At 36.1% G+C, this 25,351-nt stretch overlaps 1 protein-coding gene across 8 annotated transcripts in view; it reads right to left on the reverse strand.

Annotated features, from left to right (window-relative positions):
• The window catches only part of PRKN (parkin RBR E3 ubiquitin protein ligase), a 706,034-nt gene that overhangs the window by 391,799 nt on the left and 288,884 nt on the right, over positions 1-25,351 (reverse strand). For all 8 annotated transcript variants that reach the window (XR_011149828.1, XR_011149830.1, XR_011149829.1 and 5 more), the window contains one exon: positions 53-136. Coding sequence is in view for 5 of the 8 variants with exons in the window: in XM_069010098.1 (XP_068866199.1) it covers positions 53-136 (84 nt within the window). In the remaining 3 variants the exon portion in view is untranslated. The remainder of the gene's footprint in view (positions 1-52; positions 137-25,351) is intronic.

A 25,351-nucleotide genomic window follows, 5' to 3' on the forward strand; every position in this document is an offset into this window, starting at 1 on the left:
GAATTAGTCTTATAAGTGCCACAGTACTTGGAGAAATATGACAAAATCTTACCGCTACATTTCCATTGCACCCTCGGGACTGGCAAACACCTTTTATTCTGTTGGGAATAAGCACATCATCCCAGCAAGATGGGCCCTTCAAAATAAAACCAAAGCATATAAAGATTACAATTTACTTCAGAAATATATAAAACTTGATATTGTTGCTGCTTTTCCTACCCGTATTTCTTTTAGATTTTAGCTGGACAGTTTTATCATGATTACACTGAAAGAGATCATCCAGGTTATATAACAACATTCACCAGTAAAGCTCAGTCATGGACAGGACATGTGGTCCCTCCACCCTAAGGTTGGTGTTGGCTCTACATAAAGCCTTTACTAAACTGTAATACAACATAATGAAAGTGTTAAGTGAGAACTGTTATTAGATTTCTGGATATTCACATTAGCTTCAATATTTATTAGCTGTCATTAAAGAAACTTAAAAATCTCCCAACCCCTTCCCCAACAAAACGATATAAAAACCCAGAAAAAAAAAAGGTCAGAAAACCCTTATCAAATTTTGCGATGGCTTTTTGAATATAAACAGTTTACTTATGAGTATAGTAAAAACCAGAAAAAATAAAGATTGCAAATCATCATTATTAATATTTCACAACTGCAAAATAAGTGGTTAAGAGTATAATCTATCAAAGAAGAAAATTTATATATATTGCATCTATAGGAACATTTATAACCATATTTTGCATCACAAAAAAACTTGGTGCTCATATGTTTTCTCTTTTTATATTAATTTCATACCAATTAATATTTAATTCACAGACGATAAAATTAATCTGAGCAATAGATATGAAGCTTATAGGTATCCACATACATGGTAAAAATAAACAACTAGGTTATCAAAAATGAAAGTATTTGGTACTTGGATTACTCAGTGTATAGAGTCACTGCCCAGGAAATAACAGAAAATCTTTATCCAGAAGAGAAATTATGGCAGTCAAGACATTAGCCACATTAGTGAAATTAGTGACTACTTAAAACAGTTGAATTACAAAATAATCCAGTGTCACATCTAGATCCATATCCTTTTAACTCTGTATGAGGCATTTCTTCAGGATAGTGTAGGCACAGCTGAAACGATTTTCAAATTATCTTAGTAGTGCGAACTTAGTTATAAAAGGTTGATCCAGCCTATCTGGAAAGGTGAGTAAAACAGCTTAGTCTTCACTGAGCTCTGCTCTCTACTGTCATCCACCTGAAGTGCTGGCATTTGAGGTGATGCCATGAAGGGGTAGGTTAAAAAAAAGAGCTTGGACACATGTAAGTCAAATTGCAGGCAGACACAGGGGTGACCAATCATGGTTTTGAGTGCTTGGGTGATCACAGCTGCAGTGAAGTCAGTATAAAGTAATAATTCTTGAAATTAGCAGGGAGAGGGGGAACTGCCTTGATTTAATCATTTAAAACATTGGAAAAATAAAGTTTGCCATCAACTATATTCCAGTGAATTTTGACCTCTCATGAAGTTTTAGCATTCCTGAAATTTTGCAGGAAGAACAGTAAGGCCACCTTGAGATGTTGCACAAAGAACTACTTCCTTTCAGTTGCTTTCAACTCAGTAGTTGAAAGTTTTATTTGATTCCCCCCCATTTATTTATTTTTCTACATGCCATCAAAGATTGTACAGATCTCTAGCATTCCTTCCACAGCAGTTTCCTTTTCAGGAAGGAAAGTAATCTGCCTTCCCATTTCTCATACAGATGCCATTCCTTATATTTTACTTTTTATTCTCTTGGTATCTTTTCCAGCTCTATCCTTTTGGAATATGAGGAACATCACACAGTACACATGACTTGTGTTGGACCAGTGAATAGGAAGATTATGTCTGTGGATTTGTTCAAGTCCTCCTAAATAAGTATTAAAATGTTATTTACTTTGCTGATGGCTACCAAGCACCAAGGCAGCATTTTGCTGAAGTTCTCTCAGAGCTCCTAGATCTCATTTCTATATATAATAGCTGTCTCACAATCCATAGCATATATGTAAAATTTGGAGGGTTTTTTTCAGTGCACATCACTTAATTGTGACATACATTGAATTTCACCTGCCACTTCAACAGCATTTGAAATGTCATCCTAAGGTCCACAGAGAGGCTTCTTTCTAGTAGATACTTTCTACATTCTTCCCATATTGAACCCATCTATTTGCTTCCAAGGATGAACCAGCTATATACCCATGCATTTCTTTTCTGTGGCAATCACCTGATGGATCTGCACACTTTCTTCTTCTTTTATAGTTTAAATGGACTCAGCAACAGTTTTTTCTGCTGTTTGCAAGTTAGAAACTTTAGGGCTTTTGCTTGCCTAATTGCATTTTTATATTTAAGGTGATGGAATTATGGGTTTTCTTTGGCTTTCTAGTAGTTTACAGTTATCACTGTTAAAGACCAGGTCTGCATTACTAACATTATAAACCAGATCCTCCTTAGGCCCTCCATCTCTTGGAGGTTCTTTGATCAACTTTTCTGTAACATAACCTGATGGCATCCAGAAGTTTACTCTTGGGATCATGATTTGACGTGATACTTACATAATTTACATGAAAGCAATTTAAAAATCCAGTTATGATAGTTATGCCTACACTTTCAAGCTTTTGCTTTTTCCCAGCATGTTAGGCTTGCTATCACTGTGTGGTCACAAGGTTGAAGGGAGTCATATTTTTTTCCCTTTTGAAGCCTGGAATTTCAATCCATAGGGATAACATCTAACTCACTGACTTGTTAAAGATAACCAAGACTAATAAGTTAATATTTGCTTAACATCTATCCCTCCTCCTTTGTACTCATATTTAGTAACATACATTTGTTAACATATTTATTTTTCCAAATGAGAGGAATTCAATAGGGTTTTTTTTTAGCTTTGGATAATCCTTACATAATTTCCATTTGGGAAGAGGATACTAGAAAAAAAAAGGATGAGAAATAAGAAGCAAGTGTGCTTTATAAAACTTGGGATCTAAGATGGGATGGGGATATGGGAGAACACTAATTTGAATAAAAAACCCCCCAGAAATATATTTACTCAAACTCCAAGCAAAGCCCTTTTTTTTCCTCTGGTACTGGTAACATGGGACACTGATTTTTTCTGTTACTTCATCTTTGTGTGATTAATAAGAGACTCTCAAAGTTAATGATGCTACACCAGCATATACACAAAAAATAGTCACACCAAGATACACACCAAGATAATTTAAAAGAGCCTCATAGAAGCAGTTCCACAGGTATGTTATCAACTCTGGTACTAATGATTTTATAAGAAAATATTTCAAATGAAACTTTTTAGAGGAATTAATATTTTACTTCACTGAAGTTATTTCAGGTGAAAACTTCCCAAGTATTCATTAGTTTGCAGGTCCAGGTATATAATCACAAAAATGCAAGAAGGCATAATAATTCTCAAGCTAAGAAAAAACCCAAAAATCTCCACAGGATCATTTATAAGGTTGAGATTCTAGAAATACGCATTTTTAAAAGAAACCAAAATAGGGATGAATTGATACAATGTTGACTGCCATTAGAATTTAACCACTACAACTAGCACTACATCAGGTTCAAATATGCTTAGTATGAGAATATTTTATTAACAGTAACAACAATAAAAGGAATTCTGCAGTCACCTTCTTATCTCCAAGGGAAAGCTAGTGCACTACATGGCATGGTATGAACTTACAGTGCTCTCCCTCTCTGCAATAATTTCCTCATGACATTTCTCACACACACAAGTACTTTGCACACAAAGCAGCTCACTATTTGAAATAAAAATGTCACCTTCCACTAAAGGCATGCTAAAAGCATATATAATGGGAACTAGGAGCACAGTCCCACACTATCAGCAACTATCAATGGGTCACTCACACTGTAGCTAACAGCTTCCTATTTTTTCCTTCATGAAAACCCCCACCATATTCGTTACTTCTGTACTTTAACTCTTATGGTGGGCATAAAACCCGAAACTCAGATGTGCTTAACTCTTTTGGTAACATTAACCAGACCCACCTTTAAGTCAACAGTTGTTTCTTTTTTTCTGTTCTAGCAGAAGTTAGATCAAGTTCTTAAGGCACAAGAAGGAATTAAGCCAGCAGGAATTATAGACAGACAGAACATAATAGGTTTCAACCTGTTTGGCATTGATGAGTGGAGATAAAAAAAAGTAAAAAAACAATAAACCCCAATCAACCAGACACCCCTATTCTACACCTCATTTTCCAAATTAGTAAGGGAAAAAAAATCTCCTTTTCCACATCTGTTCTTGGCATTCTTCAGGGCCATATTTTATTATTAATGCTAACCTAACACACTTTCAAAAGATTCAGTGTGCTTGAAAATTTTAGTTTTCCACCTTCAAAACAAAAACAGAAGAAAAGACATTTGTCCTTGAAAAAACACTGTACATTCAAAATGTTAATGTTTCTGTAGCGACAGTACTACTAAATGTCATTGCTATAATTGCGTCAAAATACAATTAGGAATTCTGGCAAGATAAACACTTTGAAATGCAATTTTTGTATCGCTCTTTCTTGAGTCTAAGAAAAGCCTGTCAACCTGCAGGCCAGCCAATCACTTGTGGTGCTATAACTCTGCAGGCTGTAGTGTTTGTAATTATTAGTTTGCATTAATCAAGAACATACTGTGAGAGGAACAAAGCCTTCTGATTGCAAGATTAAAGCAACTGCCCCTCTTGTACCCAGCCAAATGGCTCACAAAGAAAGCTGTGCATTAAAATAAACACATCAGAGAAGACTTTTCCGGTGTCTAAATGGGAAAATAACAGAACAAAGAAAGAAATAAAAAGAACAGCACTGAAGAGAAAAAAATCATATCAAATGTACTTGAGTATTTCCCTAATAACTAGGTATGGAAATTTCTGTGCTTTGGGCATATGGCAGTTGTTGCTTCCCTTTTTGAGGGAAAGACAGGAAAAAAAAGTTGGCAAATGGTATATAAAGCTTGAAGTGAAACTCCTATGCAGTATATGACGAACAGGGAGGACTGAGGTGTTTTTTTTCAATGTATGAGGAAAGTACTGGAAGTCTGTGTACATTCCACCAGTATATTGGCCTGATGCCCAGTGCAGAGGGCAGTACAGTACACTCTACTGTCAGTGTCTTTTTATCCTGTAGCCAAGATACAATTCTGTATTGTAGAACCAAAACTGAATTTTCATCAAGAACCTCTTAAAAAAAAAAATTCCCCCAAACCAGAAATAACATCTAGAGATCTTGGATGACAAATTATTCAAAACGTGGTTGTTGACCTGTGAAGTCAGGGAAAGGTCAGAAGCAGAGGTCAGCAATAGAAACCAGTGAGTCATCAAAGACTCTGAATCACTTAAAAGGCTGAAAACTATCCATGTATTCAATGCTTTGTATTTTCTCTGCTTTATATTCTCCCCTAGTGAACAATACGAAGCAGAATATCATTAAAACACATCTTTCTACCTGCTACGATCTACATGAGAGACATAAATCATTAAAATGTTGAGCAAATGACCCAACCAAGGAAAAACTATTAATGCAGAAGGATTCTTAAAGCTATGTAAGAAATAATTTCAGGTCTTGAGAGGATTTAAAAATCAGCATACAAGACACTGGAAAAGTGCTAAATCTGATGCAAACCATGCAAACATTCAAGCTCCTCTGCAAAGTTATGGCTACTGACTTGTCTGTGTCAAGAGTATTTGAAGAGCTAAACATTTATGGGGACCCCTTGGCATGATTTTGGCATTTTGAGAGAGTAAGACCGAAAAAGCGTCCCAAAATTAATTAAAACTAATTAAAAATTTATTTCCTTTTTGCCAAGCTTCCACACCAAGCAACCACAATTCACTGCTTCCAAAGTCAGTATAAATGGACTACTCTGCCTCCCAGACACAGTAGGAACCAAGATGTACCCTAATGGTAAGGATGCATCTCTCCTATGAGAAAAGGCTTAGAGAATTGGGTTTTTTCAGTCTGGAGAAATGAAGACTTATGGATGATCTAATTACAGCCTTTCAGCATCTGAAGGGAGCCTACAGGAAAGATGGATGGGGACTTTTTACAAGACAGTTGACTTCTTACAATGTATTGACAGGACATGGGGGAATGGCTTCAAGCTGAGAGTAGGTTTAGATTCAGCACAAGGAAAAAATTCCTTACTGGGAGGGTGGTGAGGCACTGGTAAAAGTTGCCCAGAGAAGCTGTGGATGCCCCTGCCCTGGAAATGTTCAAGGCCAGGTTGGAAGGGGCACTGAACAACCTGGTCTAGTGGAAGGTATCCTAGCCCATGGCAGAGGACCTAAATAATGTTTAAGGTCCCTTCCAACCCAAATCATTCTATGATTTCTACTAAAAGCTTAAATATCATACAGATAGTATTATTTTCTTCCTAAGTAAAACTATGAACCACAGCATCCAATCTAGCACAAAATGCATTTCTCCAGATTCCCAAAGCCCAGCCTAACAGCATCCATCATAAGAGAGAGAAGATAAAAATAGTTTATAAAAGAAATTATTATTGAATTAGCCCGGAAGTTCTTGCTAGCCTTTTATGGGTGTTCTACTTAAAACACTTGAAAATTTGTTATTGTAGATACTCTATTGAAGGGAAAAACTGTAAGATTGGAAATTTTCATGACTAAAATAATCTGCTTAGCCACAAAGCTTATCTCAAAGGCAGAGGTAAATAAAGTTTACCCACAACTTATGCAGATCTACAAAGACAATTTGTAGCAGAGAAAGATTAATTTTTGTTCCAAAGTATGTATTTTTTTTTAGTATTTCTGACACGACTGATAGCAACTAACTAGCACATGGGCACATTATTGCAGGTGAAGCTAACCAATTTACTGTGGACCGACTTTGACATGGAATCTTCCACAGCAGAGAACACAGTATAGGAAAAGACTACTAAATTAGTCCTGGGGTTGGTTTTAAAGAGGTTTGGGAGATAGGACTGGTAGGACTAGAGTTAACTGCTTAGTCTAAACAGCATATTAAAGAACCCATCAGAAGGAATGTTTTGCGTATTATTGACTTAGGTTATTAGACCAAATCAATAAAGCACATGGATAGCTTTATTTATATGTGAAATAATACTGAAGTAGAGTCAATCACATGCTTTAAGTCTTTGCGCAGATTCAACCTACTGGTTTGATTTATAGTGGGATCTTAGAGATAAAATTTTCCTTTAAGAGTGACCAGCTTAATTATTAAATTGACAGTTTTATGTCAATAGTTATAACTCTTCCAAAATTAAGTAGCTGACAATTAGCTGAACTGCTCGCAGATGTGCAGTTATGAACATTTCCTGCATGATAGTTATTTCAAATGAAACACGAGAGGATCACATCTGTAACTGAAAATGTAGGTAAGTATAGTAAAAATAATTTCCATCATGTTGTTTTACCCATCATTGCTTTTTATTTCTTATTACAGATTGCTTTGTTAAAAAAAAAAAAAAAGAAAAGAAAACACATTAATGAGATGCTTTAAAAAAAGTTCTGGTCTTTCTTTTCTTTTGTACTCTTTATAGTACAGGGATTTACAAGAGTCATTCTACTAGATTTCAAATAAATAATGAAGGCTCATACAAAGATACCTAAGATAAAGGTCTGCAGATTCATCTCTTCACTGACAATATTTTGTAACATGCATTGTGTTGCCAGCACAAACACTTTCTTATACAAGCAAAAAAAATATTCAAAATGTGCATTTAAACATTTTTTTTGGCTGGTCCTTCCCAGTAAAAAGGGGCAAAAAGAGAATAAAGATAATTCAAATACAACTGCAGCTGAAAAATTGAACTAAGTCCTGCTGCTGCTCTAAACTTCAGTCTTGAATGAGTGATATAGAACAGTAAGAAGAGGTGGATGTAAAGCCCCCTAAACCAAAAAACCAAACTTCATTCAAATAATCTGTCAGAATAATGATTTCTTATCTTCAAATGTTCTGTCTAGACGGCATTAAACACTTTTTCAAGACTGAAAGAAGAAAAGCACTGGAGAAAACACCTGTAATTGTCAAAACATGCCATGTACTTACCCTGTCAATTGAAATTATAACATTAAAAAAATAAAATAAAATCCACAGTGACAAGTGTTAACACCAGCAGATCTCAGTGAGGTCAGCGTACCCAGGAACGGACTAAAGCCCCCTGGCTTCAGTTGCTGTTTCTGCTACAGTGAGTTTTCATGCAGGGCTTCTTCCACAGGGAAGCGGGCAGATGACAGGGAGCTAATGGACAGGAGAAATCAAGACTTCTAAGACCCATCCCGCTCCTCTCTCCAGTTGGGATGTGCTCACAGTTATATGAGCCACAACTGTCAACATACAAAAAATAGTATGTTTTGAGGACTTTTGGCTGGGATCAGAAAGTCCAAAAGGCTGTTTTTTTCCTCTACCCAAAACACTCCTCCTGCTCCTATGCTTTCCCCTCCCAAGTCACAGTTACAAGCTGTAAAAACTGACAGGACATGGATTCAATTTACTGTGTGCCTCAGCTTTTTCTGAAGTGGCAGCTGCCCACAGCACATGGATTTTGTCCTGCAGGACTTTCAGGGCAGTGAAGAGCAGCCCAGCACCACTGGGTGCTCCATGCAGGGTGAGAGGGGAATGCTGGGGCCTGATCAGGGCCCTTGGGGCACCGACAGACTTGGCACAACTTTAAAAGAGCAGTGATTAGCACAAGGATAGATTATCAGTAACCTACAAGTCAGAGAGCTCCAGAGGAGTGTCAGCCACTCAGAGGGTAAGCACTTTCAGGATCAGGCAGCAAACCCTCATGTCTTTCAGCTCTCCAGAAGTGGGTGGTAGCATTAAAATTCAGTAAAGATATTTTAAATTCAGTATGAAAACATACTGCTGATTCTGGAAGTCACAATAAACCGGGATTACACTGAACTTTCTATTTCTTAAGGCAAATCAGAACAGAGTAGGTGAAGAAATATTTTCTGTGTGAAGATGCTTTTTCTACCAGTTACAACTATAATTTCATGTCAAACATGAAAGCATTTCATCTAAAAGTTTTGAGCTGCAGAAATGTTTAAGCAACTTCATACATTTTAGGCAGAGAAAATGATGCCAGTCTTGCAATTTGGATACATCATAAGCTACGTCCGCATGGGAAATATATGGACTAAATGAAGCAGTACACAAAAATAAAAAATCTTCCCTAAGTCAATATACAAGTCAAGGTCAGCAGGTAACATATTGCTAATAATGCCAACTAGACACCTTATAATTTAAACTAATATGAGTTGAAGTTAAACATAGGCAATAAACCAAAGATGTAAAATAAAAATCCAAGCCTCATGAATATTCCACAGGAATAATTTAATCCAGACGTGATATTTGTATGTCAGATCATTCAATTAATTTTTTTTTTTTTTGGACAAGGATTAAAAAACTACAAATCTTTTGGCAGAGAGACAAAGATAGAGCATTTCCAGTGTAGGCAACACCCGGAGAAGCCCTTAGCCCATCGATTCACTTCTGTAAGTTAGACAACATGTCCAGAGACAACCGTCCATTCAACTATCTGGGCTATGGTAAATCCACATGGAATGGATAACGCCCTTAGCTAAATATTCCTGCCATTTACTTTCCTTCTCTGAGCTGTCATTTACTGCTTCCTTACTTCTGCTCTTTTTATTTTGTCCAAAGGGTCTCTCTCCCGTTGCTGTAGAAGGACACACAAACATCCCCCAAGGCTAATAAATACATCTTAAAAAAACTCCAACTAACCAACCACAAAAACAAAAAAAGCCCAAAACACTGAACAAAAAAAACCCCCACGCCCACCCCAGAATGAATTACACATTTTTACTAAGAATAAGTTTCTCAACTAAAGCTGAAGGGCCACTAGCAAGAGATTTGCTTCATAAGGTGTTCAAACATTTTCTCGCTTAGTGTGGTTATATAAAACTGTAAAAATCAAGATTACTTGCTACAGTAGCTGAGGAAAATAGATTGCTATATCCTCCATTTTTGATTTTACACATAATCAGGAACCCCAAAAGACAAAACCGTATCCATTTCAGCAGGAATATTTCAATGTTCCAAAAGGAAAGGTTATAGGATATCAAAGACTATTTTCTAAAAAGGAAAACAACTAAACAAAAAAATAATTTTAATTTTTTTTTCTGAATCTACAATTACTGTGAACTTTACATATGCACTACCATACTCACAAACAAAAATATCCTTGTTTTAGCCATTAAGAAATACAGGCAACCGTCCATCAAGTGCATTATTCAGATTCACTGGAGAACCATTTAAGATTATGTTGCATGCATGGCGTTTTTAGTATTTGGTTTTTTCCCCTAAAACATGATCTTGCTAACACACATAAAGAAAAGATGATTCTTGAAGCATTTGACATGAGGACATAACTAGTGTTAAAGAATTAAGATTGTACCAGTCAGTTCAGGATCTTGCCTCTGCTATCAAGATACTGCATATGCTGGAAGTTGAATCATGGCAATTCAGTCGGTTGCAAGGGACCTTTTAAGGCCATCTACTCCAACCTCCCTGCAATAAGCAGTGACAACTTCAACTAGATCAGGTTGCCCAGAACCCCATCCAATCTCACCACGAATGTTGCCAGGGATGGGGCATGCACCGCCTCTCTGGCAGGCTGTTCCAGTGTCTCACAACTCACATTGTAGAGAACACCCTCCTTAGTTCCAGTCTAAGTGTACCTTCCCTTCCAGGTAAAACCACTACCCTTGCCCTGTCACAGCAGGCCTTATTAAAAAGTCTGTCCACATCCTTCTTATAAGCCCCCTTTAAGTATTGAAAGGGCCACAACCCTGTCTCCCTGGAGCCTTCACTTCTTCAGGCTGAACAACCTCAACTGTCTCAGCCTGTCCTTCAAGAAGAAGTGCTCCAGATCTCACACAATTTTTTTGGCATAACCATAACCATGTAACAGAGATATATTTGTATCAAATTTTCCAACTTTTTCTTCTCCTAAAGCAGTGCTTTAAAAAACAGCTCGGTCTTTTTTTTCCACTTCATCTCTCTCTTTGCATGAATCTTGAATTATTTTGAATTATTCCTGACTTATTTTCTACACATTGGCACAACTGAAAAATACATTAAGCCCATCTTTATGGTTTTCACAAAAATCGCCAAAAAGGTGAAGAGACTCAGGCGAAAGCGGCATTTGAAATTAACTCTCCCATTTTCTAACAGAAGCTCTTGGGGCCTCTGCAAAACAGTAAAGGGTGTCCCAACACCTGAATTTTGTAAGAACTTTATCTAGTTTGTGCGTACAAGGTGATCTCTGTGGATGTCTTGCTGGATAAGCCTTTGAAGGATATTAAACTGGAGAAATGCCTCATTTCTTTACACCTGCTCTGAATCATTTATATAATTCTAGGAGCTGATTTTCTTAAATAAGAGGAATTTGAGGCATAAGCATTGAATTTCCCTGTGCTCCAGTGTTCTGAAGAGACACCCACAAGGCTTAAAGGGCAACATAGCAGGACACCACTAGGATAACTCCACCCCACATCCACTCTCTTCCAGGATCATCCGTGCTTTTCTAGGTTTAACTTTTCATTTCCTTCCACACAATAGAGGATATTACATATAGATACATAGAGAATACACTCGGCTATAAAATGATTAACTCTCTAGACAAAGATGGTACATCTGAAGTCATTCCACAAGCATTAGAATGTATAGAAATAACTTATTTTAAAAGGTGACTGCTATCAGGATATTTTGAAATGCATAATTCAGGACAGATCAGCTAGAAGCTACATAAAACATCATTTAATTTCACAGTGAAGTTCAGATTTCCCCTGAATTCTGAACAGCCTGAGTAAAAGACTTTGGTTTTGTAGACAAGATATCTGTATTTCATTTACAAAGGTTATGACTTGCATTCAAATTACTGAATCCATTTCAGGCTAAGACCACATGTAAAACCAAATACCCTAATCATTTCAGAAAAGAGTAGGCCCTCAGACATAAAATCAGGGTACTTCTACACTGACATGACAGTCATTTCAAACTTATTTGCATTTCCACAGACTTTAATACATTTTATTCTGAAGACAGAGTTCCCTTTTATTGCAATCTCTTTCAGAATCTCTTTTGTCATATGGAAGAAAACAGATACATTATTTAAATGTTTGGCATTTCATAATAACATTTTAACAATCACTGTGATGTTTTCCTTGCTTATGGCTCAGTGTAAACCATGACAACAAATAAAATTGATTAACTAGAATTAATATTATGATTAGTTCACAGTTCAGTGCCTGTGGCAGTGGCTTAATCAGTACTTTTTATTTATTTGTCTTCACCAGGCTTAGCTATAACAAATTCAGTTATGATAATGAAAAGGATCTAGAACTGGCACGTTAATCAGAACACAGATGTACATAGGAGTACAATATATATTATTAAACCAGGCAGAACTTCCTCAAATACACATACACACACAAGCACAACTGTTCTTTGTATCTGTGTTCTGCCATTCCAGGTCTCACATATTTCTCTGAGATTCAGTCCCTATATGAGGAACAAGGTGTTCATCTTTATTTCAAGTTTTGGTCTGGTCTGAACAGACACTATCTGCAGAGCAACTAATAGCCCAGAATTGCAACTCTGTAAACAAGATGATTATAATTTAAGGCAGTGCCTTCTCTTCACAAAGATAAGGCATATGTAAACCCATCACCTTTACAGAGTACAGATGCTACACAAGAAATCTTCATGGACTATCTTCTCCTTGCAAAAATTGATACCAGATACTAGACAGTGAACAACTCTGATGAAAACAAAAAGGGTCAAATACATTGAACCTGTTTGGGATAAAAGGGAAATCAAGTATATTCGTCATCTTCATACAATTTTTTTACCTTTGTCCTCAATTTATGAGGTGTTTACTTATCTATACCTAGAATTTAAAAAAAAGCTACAAAAAAGATGCCAAACAAATTTGGGGTCTTGGTGGGGGGAGGGTCGGTAAGGGGAGCAACAAATTAAAAAAGGATCTCCTCTCATAACTTCACTGATGTGGAACGCCAGTAAGAGTCAAAAAGCAGTAAAATAGTACATAGTAAATAAAAAGAACTCTGATATACACTAGTAAAAGCGCTATTTTACACATCAGAGTTATGCTACCCTCCTTTTAATTCATGCCCATGTTCTTCCATTAAGACCATTTGAAAATTTCCAAATTATCAAAAGGTCACAAGTTTTCCCTCTTATACAATTTCTATAATTTTTCACAGTGATGGAACACCAAAGAAATGTTCTGAACTTACTGTGCATTTACACAATATATTTAGATCTGAAAAAGAAAAAAAAAGCCAAATCCAAAAACAATTCACACCTTAAAATTCTAAGCAAAATAAAGAACACACACTCACACTCTCCAGTTCCTGAGCTGTTACCTGCTAAATTCTTCCAAGCTTCCTCAGGCAGAAAAATACTTTTGAAAATAAGCCTTATTCTCTCGAGCATTGGTGCTCCCACCACATGGACTATAGATGGACATTTATGCATGATAACTATTCTCAAGCATTTAATTACACTGTGCAAACATCCATGCACTGCACTGGACAAATTCCCATCGGGTATAACTCCTTCAAGATAAAAGGTTGCAAAAGCAAAGAACAAAATCCTATTACAAACAGGAAAGACAAGACTGCCATTTTGTAGTAATCAAATAATTGTTTTAGAGAAAGTATTTGTAGCCCAGTATCTAACAGGAATAGCTGGGATTTGAAAAAAGAGGATTCTGTTCAGAGTTCTCACTTGCCTACTGAGTGGCTGTAGGAATGGCACTTTCTTGGCCCACCATTTTCTAAACCATGATATAGTAATTTTCTTCATATTGCCTCAGAGCTATTAAGAAACCTTCACTTTTAAATTTAGCAGAACTTATAATAATTTAAAACTAAACTAAAAAAAGTTATTAATAAGAGCATTGATTTAAAAATAAAAGTTATTACAGCAATGAAACTTTGAAGCACTTCTCCTGGCTCTTGTTATAAAATAATATTTTCCAATGAAATCAGAAAAAGGACTTGTTCTCTACTCAGATCTTTAGAAAATTCCTTAATTAGTATTCTCTGGTACTTTAGTTTTTAATTTTATTTCTCTTCAGTAGACTTAGAGATGGTATTTCCTATTACACTAGGGGAAACTGCTTCCTTTTAAGCTCAGAAAAACAAACTGCTGTCTTTTTACAATCATGGTTTGCAATTAACTTCTCGTCTTTAATGTAAACATAGAATTAATCTATCCATGCATTGTCACTTTTGTCTAATTATGCTATATGATCACAGAAAATACACTACATTACAAAGATTATGCACATGCTGGTAAGTGTCCATGCATCCACTATTTTAAAGCATTTTCTTGGAAAGCCTTCTCAAGGTGGGAGGGGGAATAACAGCAGCAACAGCAAAAGGGAAAACAGAACAAAACCCCCCCAGCCCTTAATAGCTCATTTATAAATATCTTATGTTTTCCATTATAGCAATCACCATTATCTCACATTGATATGCATACTCCAGCTATATTCAGCCTTGTCTCATTCTTTATAAAAGCAATGACCTTTCAAACACTTTCCTAGCCTTCCCTTAAAGGAAATAACCACAAACATGCATGTGAGTGTCAGTGAAGTGGAAAATTAGCCCTTTGAAACAAGTAAACCATCCTCCCCACCATATTAAGGAAACCATAGGACTGAACAACAACAACAACAAGCATGCTGAGCCATGTAAGGCTGATTTTACTGTGCACGCTCCTAAAAAAAAAAGTCCTTGACATTGCAAATGTTTGTCTTGTGCAGAGGTCCCAGAGCCAAACCTCCATCTGGAAGAGATTTGAACTACCATCCAGAGGCATTTCAGGATCCAAACCAAAAGGTTTACAGCATTACAATCCAGTTAATTCTATTGCTTCTAATTCCAGCTGGACTTAAAGTCTTATCTCTGCACTCCAGGCCTTCAGATACAGCATATCACGGTAACACCAATTCCCAGAGAATTCAACTCCATGACCCAAGTGAGATTAAATCCCTCCAGATAGCCCAAGTAAATGGTTCATAACTCGTTTCTGTCACTTTCACTAATGCCTTTGTACCGTGAAAGAAAACAGCAAAGGTGTAAATATCTACAAATTATTAACTGCACTTTTTCCTCTTGACTCCTATCAGCAATTCCAGTTGTCTGTTTCCTGCTGAGAATATCACAGATATTTACTGGCTGAACTTTCTCTTTAAATACTGCACTAATCAGCCACTGAATATTTGTACTTTATACCTGAGTAGTGCTGTTTTTGACTAAACACACACGCAAACACAGAAATATAAATAAATAGAGAAACACCAAGGAGAAGAGGAGATATATCTTTGATGTTAGTTGGACTTAAATTCCCTCAAGTCAGGTAATCCTGCAGCACATTTTGTGTTAAGTATTTTCACTCAAAAGAAAGCAGATTAAGCTGAAAGGGAGCATTTTGAGATGTGATAGATTTAGTTTTTATTTATCAGGACACATTTATTTTAATGAACTGAAGACACTATTCCCAAATATTCCTTTAGGACAAAGAAAAGAAAAAGATAATTATCTTCTTAAAATACTGTGGATTAATAATGAGACATTCCTGTGCAAAGCAAAGCCTGAATAAAAACCTACAGCACAAACCTGGATGGTACTCAGAGCCAGCTGTTGTCAAACAAAGGTACCAGTTTTGTATATTTTTTACTCCATGTTTTTCTTTTGTTTGGTTTTTGTTTTCCCAGAAAAGGACTTTGGAGGTGTACAAGAAGAAGGAAATAAAGAAAGGGTAAGTAAGCAGAATTGCTTCCCAAAGCTATCTCCAGAATTAGAAATGTGTTCCAACAGATTTTTAAAGATTCCAGTAGGAAAAAAAAAAAAAATCAGAAACATTCAAGTGTCTGGATTTTGTAATTCCAGGCTTATGAAGTTCTATCTGTCCAGAGCACTGCAGAGAAATAGGTAAGACAAAAAAAGCGCCAAAAAATAAAACCAAAAACCCACAAACAAAGAAACAAAACCCCCACACTTACCAGAAACACACCTCTTTTCTTTCCAGGATAACAGAGGGGCCCTAAAAGCCTTTGGACACAGTAGATATCCACCATCAAACTTTTGTCCTTACACAACACTAACAAAGTTCCCCCTCAGTACTTCTTTCAGCAATTTCTCTTTAGGTCTGGGGCAGAACACAGGCTTAGGAGCACCACATAAACTGGTGAGCAGGATTATCACTAGCAGCTGTATATTAGATACAGCTGAACTCCCAAATCAGAAGGGTGACTGCCAGCTGGGGGCATTGGTCAGTGATAGGGCTGTTGGTGGACCCTTCTGAGTGCTCAAACTACAGGATAAAGGCTTGGCCCTGTGTGCTGAGAAAGCACCTGGATTCACTTGCAGACTAGGCAGAAGTCATCTAGGCTAAATGCAGGGAAAAGCTGAGGCAATCAAGAGCTGGGGACAGGAGCTGAGGACTCTGCAAATGCCAATGGCTACACTTAGGTCACATCTTTGCTGGTGGAGAACAGGGAACATGGGCAAAGTATGCATTGGTTAGTCACATCTGTATTTTTAATAAGATACTGGGGGGCTGCCAGCATTACTGCTGGGGAGATGCGCACAAAAATTCTTTCCTGGTAGTAAGTCCAGACAACACTATATCCTCAACTGTTCTCTGGGTGCTCCCACCTAAATTGGTTGAAGCAGTTACATGAAAATTACTCAGAATTAAAAAACGCAAAGGAAGCACTTTCTGTTTAACAGTTAAAGCAGTCAAGGAAGCTGAAACTCTCTGTTTATGGCTCATTTAAGTACCTTGAAGTAGAAAAGGACACTGTGGCAATGCAAACCAAAGGAAGTTAGATCTGCAGGTTTAGTCAGCAAAAGAAAAATGACTCGGTGTCAGTGAGGCAAGTGACTCATTTGATTTTAATATGAAAATGAGGAGAAAACCTAGCCAGCACAACTCAGTTAGTTTACCAATTGTAAGATTGTGACCATATGCTAAAAGACAGAAAGCCTTGATAATCTTCTTTGTGGCACACAATAAATTACCATAATAAAGGTACAAAACTGGCCCGTTTTAAATAATCTATATACTATAACTCACAGTACACAGATCCAAAGAAAACCCTGAACATCCATCAGCATTTCACATATTTTGTTTTACCTGAAGACCCGAAGCAAGCTTTGTAATTCTGAACAAGGTAAATGACATGATGGATTCACCCAGCTGAGACTGTCATTACTTGACTTCAATAATATTTATGCAAACTAGCAACTTTATTTATTGGTATTTGTCCAAAATACTGAAACTACTAAGCATGTTAAGCATATTTCCACTCCCTCTTTACCCTTTTTAAGTGCCGCCAATGAATGAGGCAGTATTTCTTCCTACATTAACACTGATTGTCTATATTGAGACAAGAGGTTCAGGCTCTAAATATTTTAGACATTGCACCACTTAGTTTTGGGAGGGTTATTGGACTAAGATGGCAAACATCCACTGCGGAAATTGTGATGCACCAGTAAATCACAGTTCCACTGACAGACCCCTACTCTATCTTTGAAAGCCTGGTCCAGAGACACCTTCAGTGGCATTTATTTAACTAAATATAGACATTTATGTGTGAGCAAGATTGCCTATGTTCTCTTTATAATGGAGAAAAATACATAGTTTCAGAGTTGGATCATCTTATTCTCAAGTAAATGTGTAGCACAGGTCAGATGATGTGTGTCCTGAAATTGTCTGTTCCTTTTTACCACAACGTAGAGTGAACTCCAGCACGAGTATCTGTGTGATAAATGTTTAAGTTCAGGTGAGGGGAATCTATTCCTTTCTGATCCTCAGATGGAAGAGAACTGGTTTTGCTTTGCTGGTGTTGATATAAAAATTATTGAAGAGTTCTTTTTCATTAAAACAACTGCTGATATTGTTTGCACCTTTTCAGGAGATATGAAGTCAGGGAAAATCTGATTCATAATAAAAGGGGCTAATAGCAGTGGCCTGTCTTTAGCACATATTCATTGAGCAAATAAAGAAAGAAGTATTTGAATCCTAATAGACACTTATTAAATAAGGCATAATAATGGGAATGAAAAGTGGCATTACCAACATGCAGAAAAATGTTTGATGGAAAAACTTACTGTTTCTAGACTTATACAAATCCCCTTGGCCACAAGGCTAAGTATAGAGCTTAGGTGCACAATATGTATCTGAAGACAGAAGTAACCACGAACAGGTGAAAAATCTCCAACTAGAAATATTTTCAAAACTGTATGTTTGTGTGGGTCAGAATTAAATGTTTATATGTCTGCTAATGTTCAACTCGAAAAATAACTGGTAGTTAGCATCTTCTCTGGCTCAAGAATGAATAAGTGAAACTGACAGCTAAAAGAGAAGTTTGCTTCCTGGTTTTTTGCTTCTTGAGAATGCTGGAAATATTAATCCGAAATCAGACTGATCAAATAATTACAAATATCTAGTTAAGGCTGAAAGAACCTTTATTTTATAACATTTCAGTTATATTTTGTATTTTAAAGAGAACCCTGAAATTTTATTACCTGGGGATAGTTTCCATTCTTACTGTGCTATCTAGCTTACATTTTCATTAGATAACGCTCTTTTTTTATCAAAGATGACAAAACTCTTGCCTTCTAATTCATGAGAATGAATTAGTTTTAACAAAATTAAAAAGGGATATAATGTTTGGGCTTTCTTGCATGTGATTACATGCCAGAATACTATAAGCCAAATTGATGAATACATCACATGCCAGGGTAGCATGATCATCTATCAGTCTGTAGATTACTAATACAATTAAATTCATTGATACTATAATGCACATTAATAAGCATTGAAATAAGAAACAAGCAGATCCTAGTATGCCAACTAGTATGGACAATAAGCAGATCCTAGTATGCCAACTGGTATGGACAACAGTAATGGAGCAAAGCTGAGTTTCCCTCGTTTACCTAGATTTATATGGCTCCTCATGGATGAAGGTGAGGGACCACAATGAATTTTTGTTTTTAATAAGTATTATGTACAAAACAAGTATACATCCTGTATTTCTTGAGCCTTAATTATGCCTCTGTCATGCCACGAGAATACTTCTTTATTTGAGCAGGTGTATGTACTTAATTGCTGGAAGAGGTCACACTAGCTCAGCAACCCACTGTCACAGCAGTCCAGCTGCTTAACTAAGTCACAATGTATTGCTGTGGCAAGGCAGAGAAGAAATTAAGCTTTCAGAGGAGAAGAGGAAAGCTGAGTCTAGCCCCATTAGATTTTATCTCAAATAGGAAGCAAAGAAATAGAGGGCCTTCATAGAAGGACAGTTCAGGTATCCTAGGGAAAAAACTTCTGATGAGAAAAATGAAATTTGGAGATTTGTACCTTTTATCTTTTGCTTTTAGCAAAGCTGGCAGTGGTTCTAACAATACCAAAGGCTTAAGATTATGCTCTACACAAAAGAAGGACATGAGTTTAATTTTACTCTTTTTTTAATCTGTAATAAAAAGTACCAGGATCTCTGCTGTCTTTGACAACAAAGATAGGAGTGTCACTTTTCATTTTCAAAACAGCTTGCCATTTTCAACAGCAGAATGTATTTTATCCCTAGATAAAATTCTTCTAGAAATGAATCTGGTATATTGCTAAAGTAGCGTACCAAACAGCTCATATATTGATTGATATTCTTCTTACTATTTTTAATATTATTAAAATATTTTCCTTAGAGAAACATTTTCTGTTCTCATCTCTGTAATTTTTGTCTCCAGTCTGCACTCCTCAATCACTAATACAAGACATTATGATTTGACACAAACAAAATAAAAATCAGAGTTATGCACAAAGCTGAGAATAAGTGTTAAAATGTACTGCCAATCCACAGACTGGATATGAATTGTGTCTTTGCAGAGCTTTTTATTTCAAAGCCTTGTAAAAAAATCAATTCTGAGACCTTGCTGAGCGCAGATCACATTTTTAGATACCTAACCTAAAAGAGAACTTAAAGGTCATCAAGCCTGATTACATTCTGTTCAACACAATAAAGTGCAGCCATGTGTAAATTATTATTGAGCAAATTATGAATGATTCATAGCAGATTTTTCATTAGAATGTAATGTCTCCTTTGCTGTAAAGTCAACATTATGATCTACAGTTACTTCTTAGAGATCTTTCTATTAAACTAAACAGGAGGAGAGATGCTTTTATTTGTACCTTTTATATCTGCATTCAGTATATCCAATAGCAAAGTTACATTCAAAACTGCCTATCCCTCTGCTGTTTCAAAGCTCACAATCACAAATTTAACAGGAAGGGTTGTTTCTTGCAATACCTAAAAACTTTGCTATTATCCCTAGTATTTGTTTTGTCAAGGTAGGATTATCATAAATAAATACAAATTCTTATAACTTACTTAAGCACTACTTTCTGTCAATCTGCATCCATGTTTTTCACTCTGTGATCATCACAGCCCTCTATTTACTTCTTAAAGGTTACAGAAAAATATCCTTGCCTGCTCTTTAGAAGATAGCCACTTCAAAGACTCTTTTGAAAATGAACAGCCTTTAACAATGTTTGATACAAAGCCAGAAAAGGGCATGGACTAACTAAGGGAGAGAGAATGCTTCAGTTAGCACTGTGGGAATTGCCAAAAAAATTCAGTTTATCACACAAATGAAATTTTCTTTTCCCCAAATAACTCTCTGTTCCACACATGCATATAGCCAAAACCCTTCAGTGCTGATAGCCATAAAAATTCATCTTTGAAACCCTCTTCTCAACATATCAACTACGTCTTACTTCAGTACTCAGACATTGTACTGTTCGGGGTCAGATGGGGACTCGAGCTTATGATGAGCTTCTGGATCTGGGTTTTGGCATTGGAAGTGTCTGGGTATTTGGTTTACAGATTTGAATGAGCAAGCTATGTCTCTCTCCAGAAGAACAAGAGCAGATGCTGCACCCAGTCATCTTCTGTTGGTTTAGCAGCAGGCAAGAACATTGCACTATGTTTCTATATTTGAGTGGATTTTTTGGATTAGGAAAAAAACTGAAAGCTTAAAAAAAAACTAAAAAAGAAGAAAAAAAAAAAAGAAAAGCAAATTCTTTTTTTTTTTTTTCCCCCAAAAGACTGCCATTAACAAAAGAGGGAAAATTATTAAAGCTCATTACTGTTTAACTACCAAGAAAACAAGCTTTTATAGAAAATAAGGCAACGTAAGAGAATGAAATAGTTTTGGGATAGCTTTATGTTGTAACTTAAATAGATTGTAAATATTTACCAAAAGAGCAACATAAATCCAAATTATTTCTTTAAAAAAAAAAGTAAAATTAAGTAATTTCCACAAAGGATCTTATACAAGACAGCAAACTAGAGTCTATAATTATAAATTACAAAATAAAGTATTTCAAGGGTTTCAAGAGATAATTTTGGCTTTGTTTGCATGCTGGAAGCAAGCATGACAGTAACAAACTGTGTCTAAAAACATTTATGTAACACATTATCATACTAGAGGAGAATGTGAGATGACTATAGTGAGAATCCCAAGTGGAATATTTCCAGATTTTTCTGGTTCTGTTATGGAACAATTGCCAGGATTATAAGAACTAAAAAACCTTCTAATTTGTACACCTGACTTTATAGCTAATGTCCTCTCTGGTACTTGGAAAATTTTTAAATCTAAAAATAGTTTTTACAATCCTGACTTTCAGGGTTGCTTTATGCTACAAAACAAGCTAATTACAAGTAGATATTCAATATTAATTGTGATTACCTGGTTATAGAAAATATACTTTGGATACTGAACTCTAAGAGTTTACATAATATTTACTTATCTTAATAAAAAGGATCTTATTTTTCAGATGGTAAATCAATGGGTGAGTGGACAATCTGCAAAAGTCCATCCCAATTTCCATTTTTTGTTTACATAACTAGAAATTTTGTTGTAATCTGCTTCCATCGCCCAAATTAAAATTCCTTAGGACTATAAGTAATATCAATTACTACCAAGAAATTAGAGGGATTTAATAAGCTCATGTTTCCTCCATCTTTAAAGTTACTTGGGTGGAAGAAAAATATTCTATCTGTGAAGAATTATTACTATTAGAATGATCCCGTGAGTAATGTGGAATAAAGCCTTTTCACAGTAATGTGTGCCCTGAAAATGGCCCTGATTCAGCAAGGTATTCAGCTGAATGCCTAAGATTTACATATAGTGCCATTGGCCTGGGCAGCTATATGGTGAAAATGGAATAATACTTAAAATGGATATATGCAAAGGAAAAGGAAAAGAATCAAAGCACTGTCTGTGTTGTATTTCCCCAGTCTCATTCTAATTCAACCTCTGACTAAACACTAAGCTAAACAAAAAGTAATCTAGGATCTTGGTTTCTGGAAATAAGCAAACAGTATATCATAAAATTCTGTTTCACAAAATTGAAATGTCAATTATTCAATGAGCCTTTTTGTAATGCATTCCAAAAATTAATCTTCAAAAATCCACCTATCTAGTTTTTCTAATGAAAAACTAATCAAACAAATAAAAAAGCAAACAGATCTAAATGATCAAGTTAATAAAGCTTTGAGAATAAGGTCTGTGATCATAGTACCATACCTCAGCTTTCCCTCTCCCACATTGCCAGCCTCCTTGTTACTTAATGAAAGTTTTTGTTTTAGCTGTCCAGGGGCATTTATAATATCTAAAATTGATCTGTAACTTCATAGTTTTTAAAATAATATATGCAAAATCACGACAATAATTTTCTCTTTCAACTCCTAATGTATTAATGCTAATGCAAGTAATTCTTTATATAATTAGTGTATCCTTAAAAGCCCTAACCCAGCAACTCGAGCACAGGGTTAACGTTTAAACATGAAAACACTCCCCATTGAAATAATCAGCTTTGCTCCACCTGGGCTTGAGACAGTTATGCTTCATGAGTCCTATGCAGCTCCCTGAACTTACACAGCTGCTGTACACTTGAAGCTATCGCTGAAGTAAGAAACATGCACAGTAAAGTTTGTTAGGGACCCTAACATCTGCAGCATTGTGCTTTCAGGAATTTCTCTGAACCTGCGAGATATGCTAGCTCCCTGAAGGTAATGAGAGGCCCATGTAGCTTACATGTGAGATGAATTTCTGATATATTTAACAAAGCAAAGAGAATTTACAGAAAAACAATGAGTTATGATGCATTATAAAGGAGTGACAACAGAATCTGATCTGCAGTGAGCCTGGAGTACCTTGTCAGAAAATCAAATTCTGACCCAACAAATTTATTCACATTTGCATGGTCTACTGTTTCTGGTTTTCTCCCCTATTAAACTCTTTTGCTATTGTTTATAGCAATTTGTCTCAGAAAGCTTTCATTAATTTTTTAATATTTGTGTTTTCTATGGATAATAACTGAGAGTCATAGCAGAGGCTAGTCCAAAATAAATTCTATTTTTACATTTTTTTTATCTGTAATTGCATTGTAATAGCTTTCTACTTGGCCATGAGAGTAATTAAAGCTGAAGTATCCTATAACATAGAAACTTCCACTTAAACAGTATTTTTAATGGAAATATTTGTGTAGGTTCTCAGATGTCGTAGAAAGGAATGTCATGAATAAAACAAACAGGTATTTAAAATAAGTAACTGTTTAAAACAAGCATCTTGATAATCAGTGCTGCTGATATCTTGGGTATGAAACATAGCTTAATGGAGACAGCTTGAAATTCGTGGAAGAAGTTTATCACCACAATCAGTGTTATTTGCTTATTGCACAGATGAAACATGTTTCCAAAAATGGTGGCATGTGTCCATATATTTGTATTTTTCCCTTATAAATCACAAGGATTACTTTCTATTTATTTCCTTCTTTCTGAAATAAAAGCATAGGGTGGCAGAGGGATCAAATGAATTACAGTTTTATGCAACTGCGCATCTCCATAAAAAGTTGTCAAATTCAAAGCTATCTATAAAATATCTACACACAGATATCAGACCACAATCACAACATCTCTTTGGTGTCCCAAAACAAACTGAAGATGTGCAGTTTAAAAAAAAAAAAGTTGAAAAAGAAAAAGCCACAACCATATTGTTACACGGGGGCTGGCAATTAGTTTAACTCCAAGCACATTTGTGGGTTTTATCACACAGACAAAATGAGAGATTTTATTGTAATAAAAAGCAACTGCATACATTTTTTTATTTAGCCCTGGCTTTTCCCATTACTTCTGAAGAGGAGGAAAACCTCAAACCCAGCACTTCAAGCCGAATTATGTGTCTAGGTACTGAAGTATCCTTCCAGGCCCTTGCAAATTATCAGCAGAAATCCTGAAAGCATTGCATAAGAAAACCCAACACGTTGCAAGGAAAATAGCAATTCCATATTCATAACCCCTTGAAAATGTCCACACAATTACAGAAATGATGAAGTATAAAGCAACCTTTAGAGATCATCTAGAACAAACACCCTGCTCTAAGTAGGATCAGCTGGAGCCTGTTGCCCAGGCCCATGCCCAGTTGGGTTTAAAATTAAAAGCTTAAAAAATTAAAGTCAGTTGTATTATGATGTTTTCATATTCATCTCTGAGTTCTTAACTCTCCTCTTTTTACTATGATTTCACTCTCTTCACATAGTAATTTTTTACAGTGCTCTCCTTTTCCCACAGTTTGCTATTTGCTTCTCTGCCTCACTGTCTACCCTTCTTCTCTGTTTCCTTGCCAAATAGCCTTTGTTCAATAGTCTATCAGTCTCCTGCACAAACTGCCATTTCTTTTCATCTCCTTCTGTCTTGGATGGTCCTGCACCAACTTTCCTTTCCTCTGTTCTCTTTTCACTTTTTTACTCTCCCCTCCGCTCCCAAATTTCACTTCCTGCGTTCCTTTTTTCTCCCTCAACCAAGACCACTACTTTTCACAGTTCCACCAGCTCTCATCAATCCCTTTTAGGGACAGAAGAGAGAAACTGCATGTCAGAAACCTTTCTGGGTAATGAACTCTGTCATGATTAAGACTCGCTGGACAAAGCAAAGCAAATCTACAAAATAACCACATGCTTAGCTCCTGCAGAAATACAGGGTTTCTCCTCAGAAGAGGGTATGTGAGGGTTTACTGGCAGGTGAGCAGCAAGGGGTACAGGGGCTGCTTGGTGGTGCCCTCAGAGCAGCACGAGTGTGGCAGCTGGCTAATTATGCTGCAAAGAACTTGGCTGTTTTTCAATTCCCATTCTGAATTATATCAGAAGATATGGTGGACTCTGTGAAGTAGGATGTAGATGATCCTTGGAGATT

The sequence above is a fragment of the Aphelocoma coerulescens genome, chromosome 3, assembly GCF_041296385.1.
Source record: "Aphelocoma coerulescens isolate FSJ_1873_10779 chromosome 3, UR_Acoe_1.0, whole genome shotgun sequence".
In the NCBI taxonomy this organism is placed as follows: domain Eukaryota; kingdom Metazoa; phylum Chordata; class Aves; order Passeriformes; family Corvidae; genus Aphelocoma; species Aphelocoma coerulescens.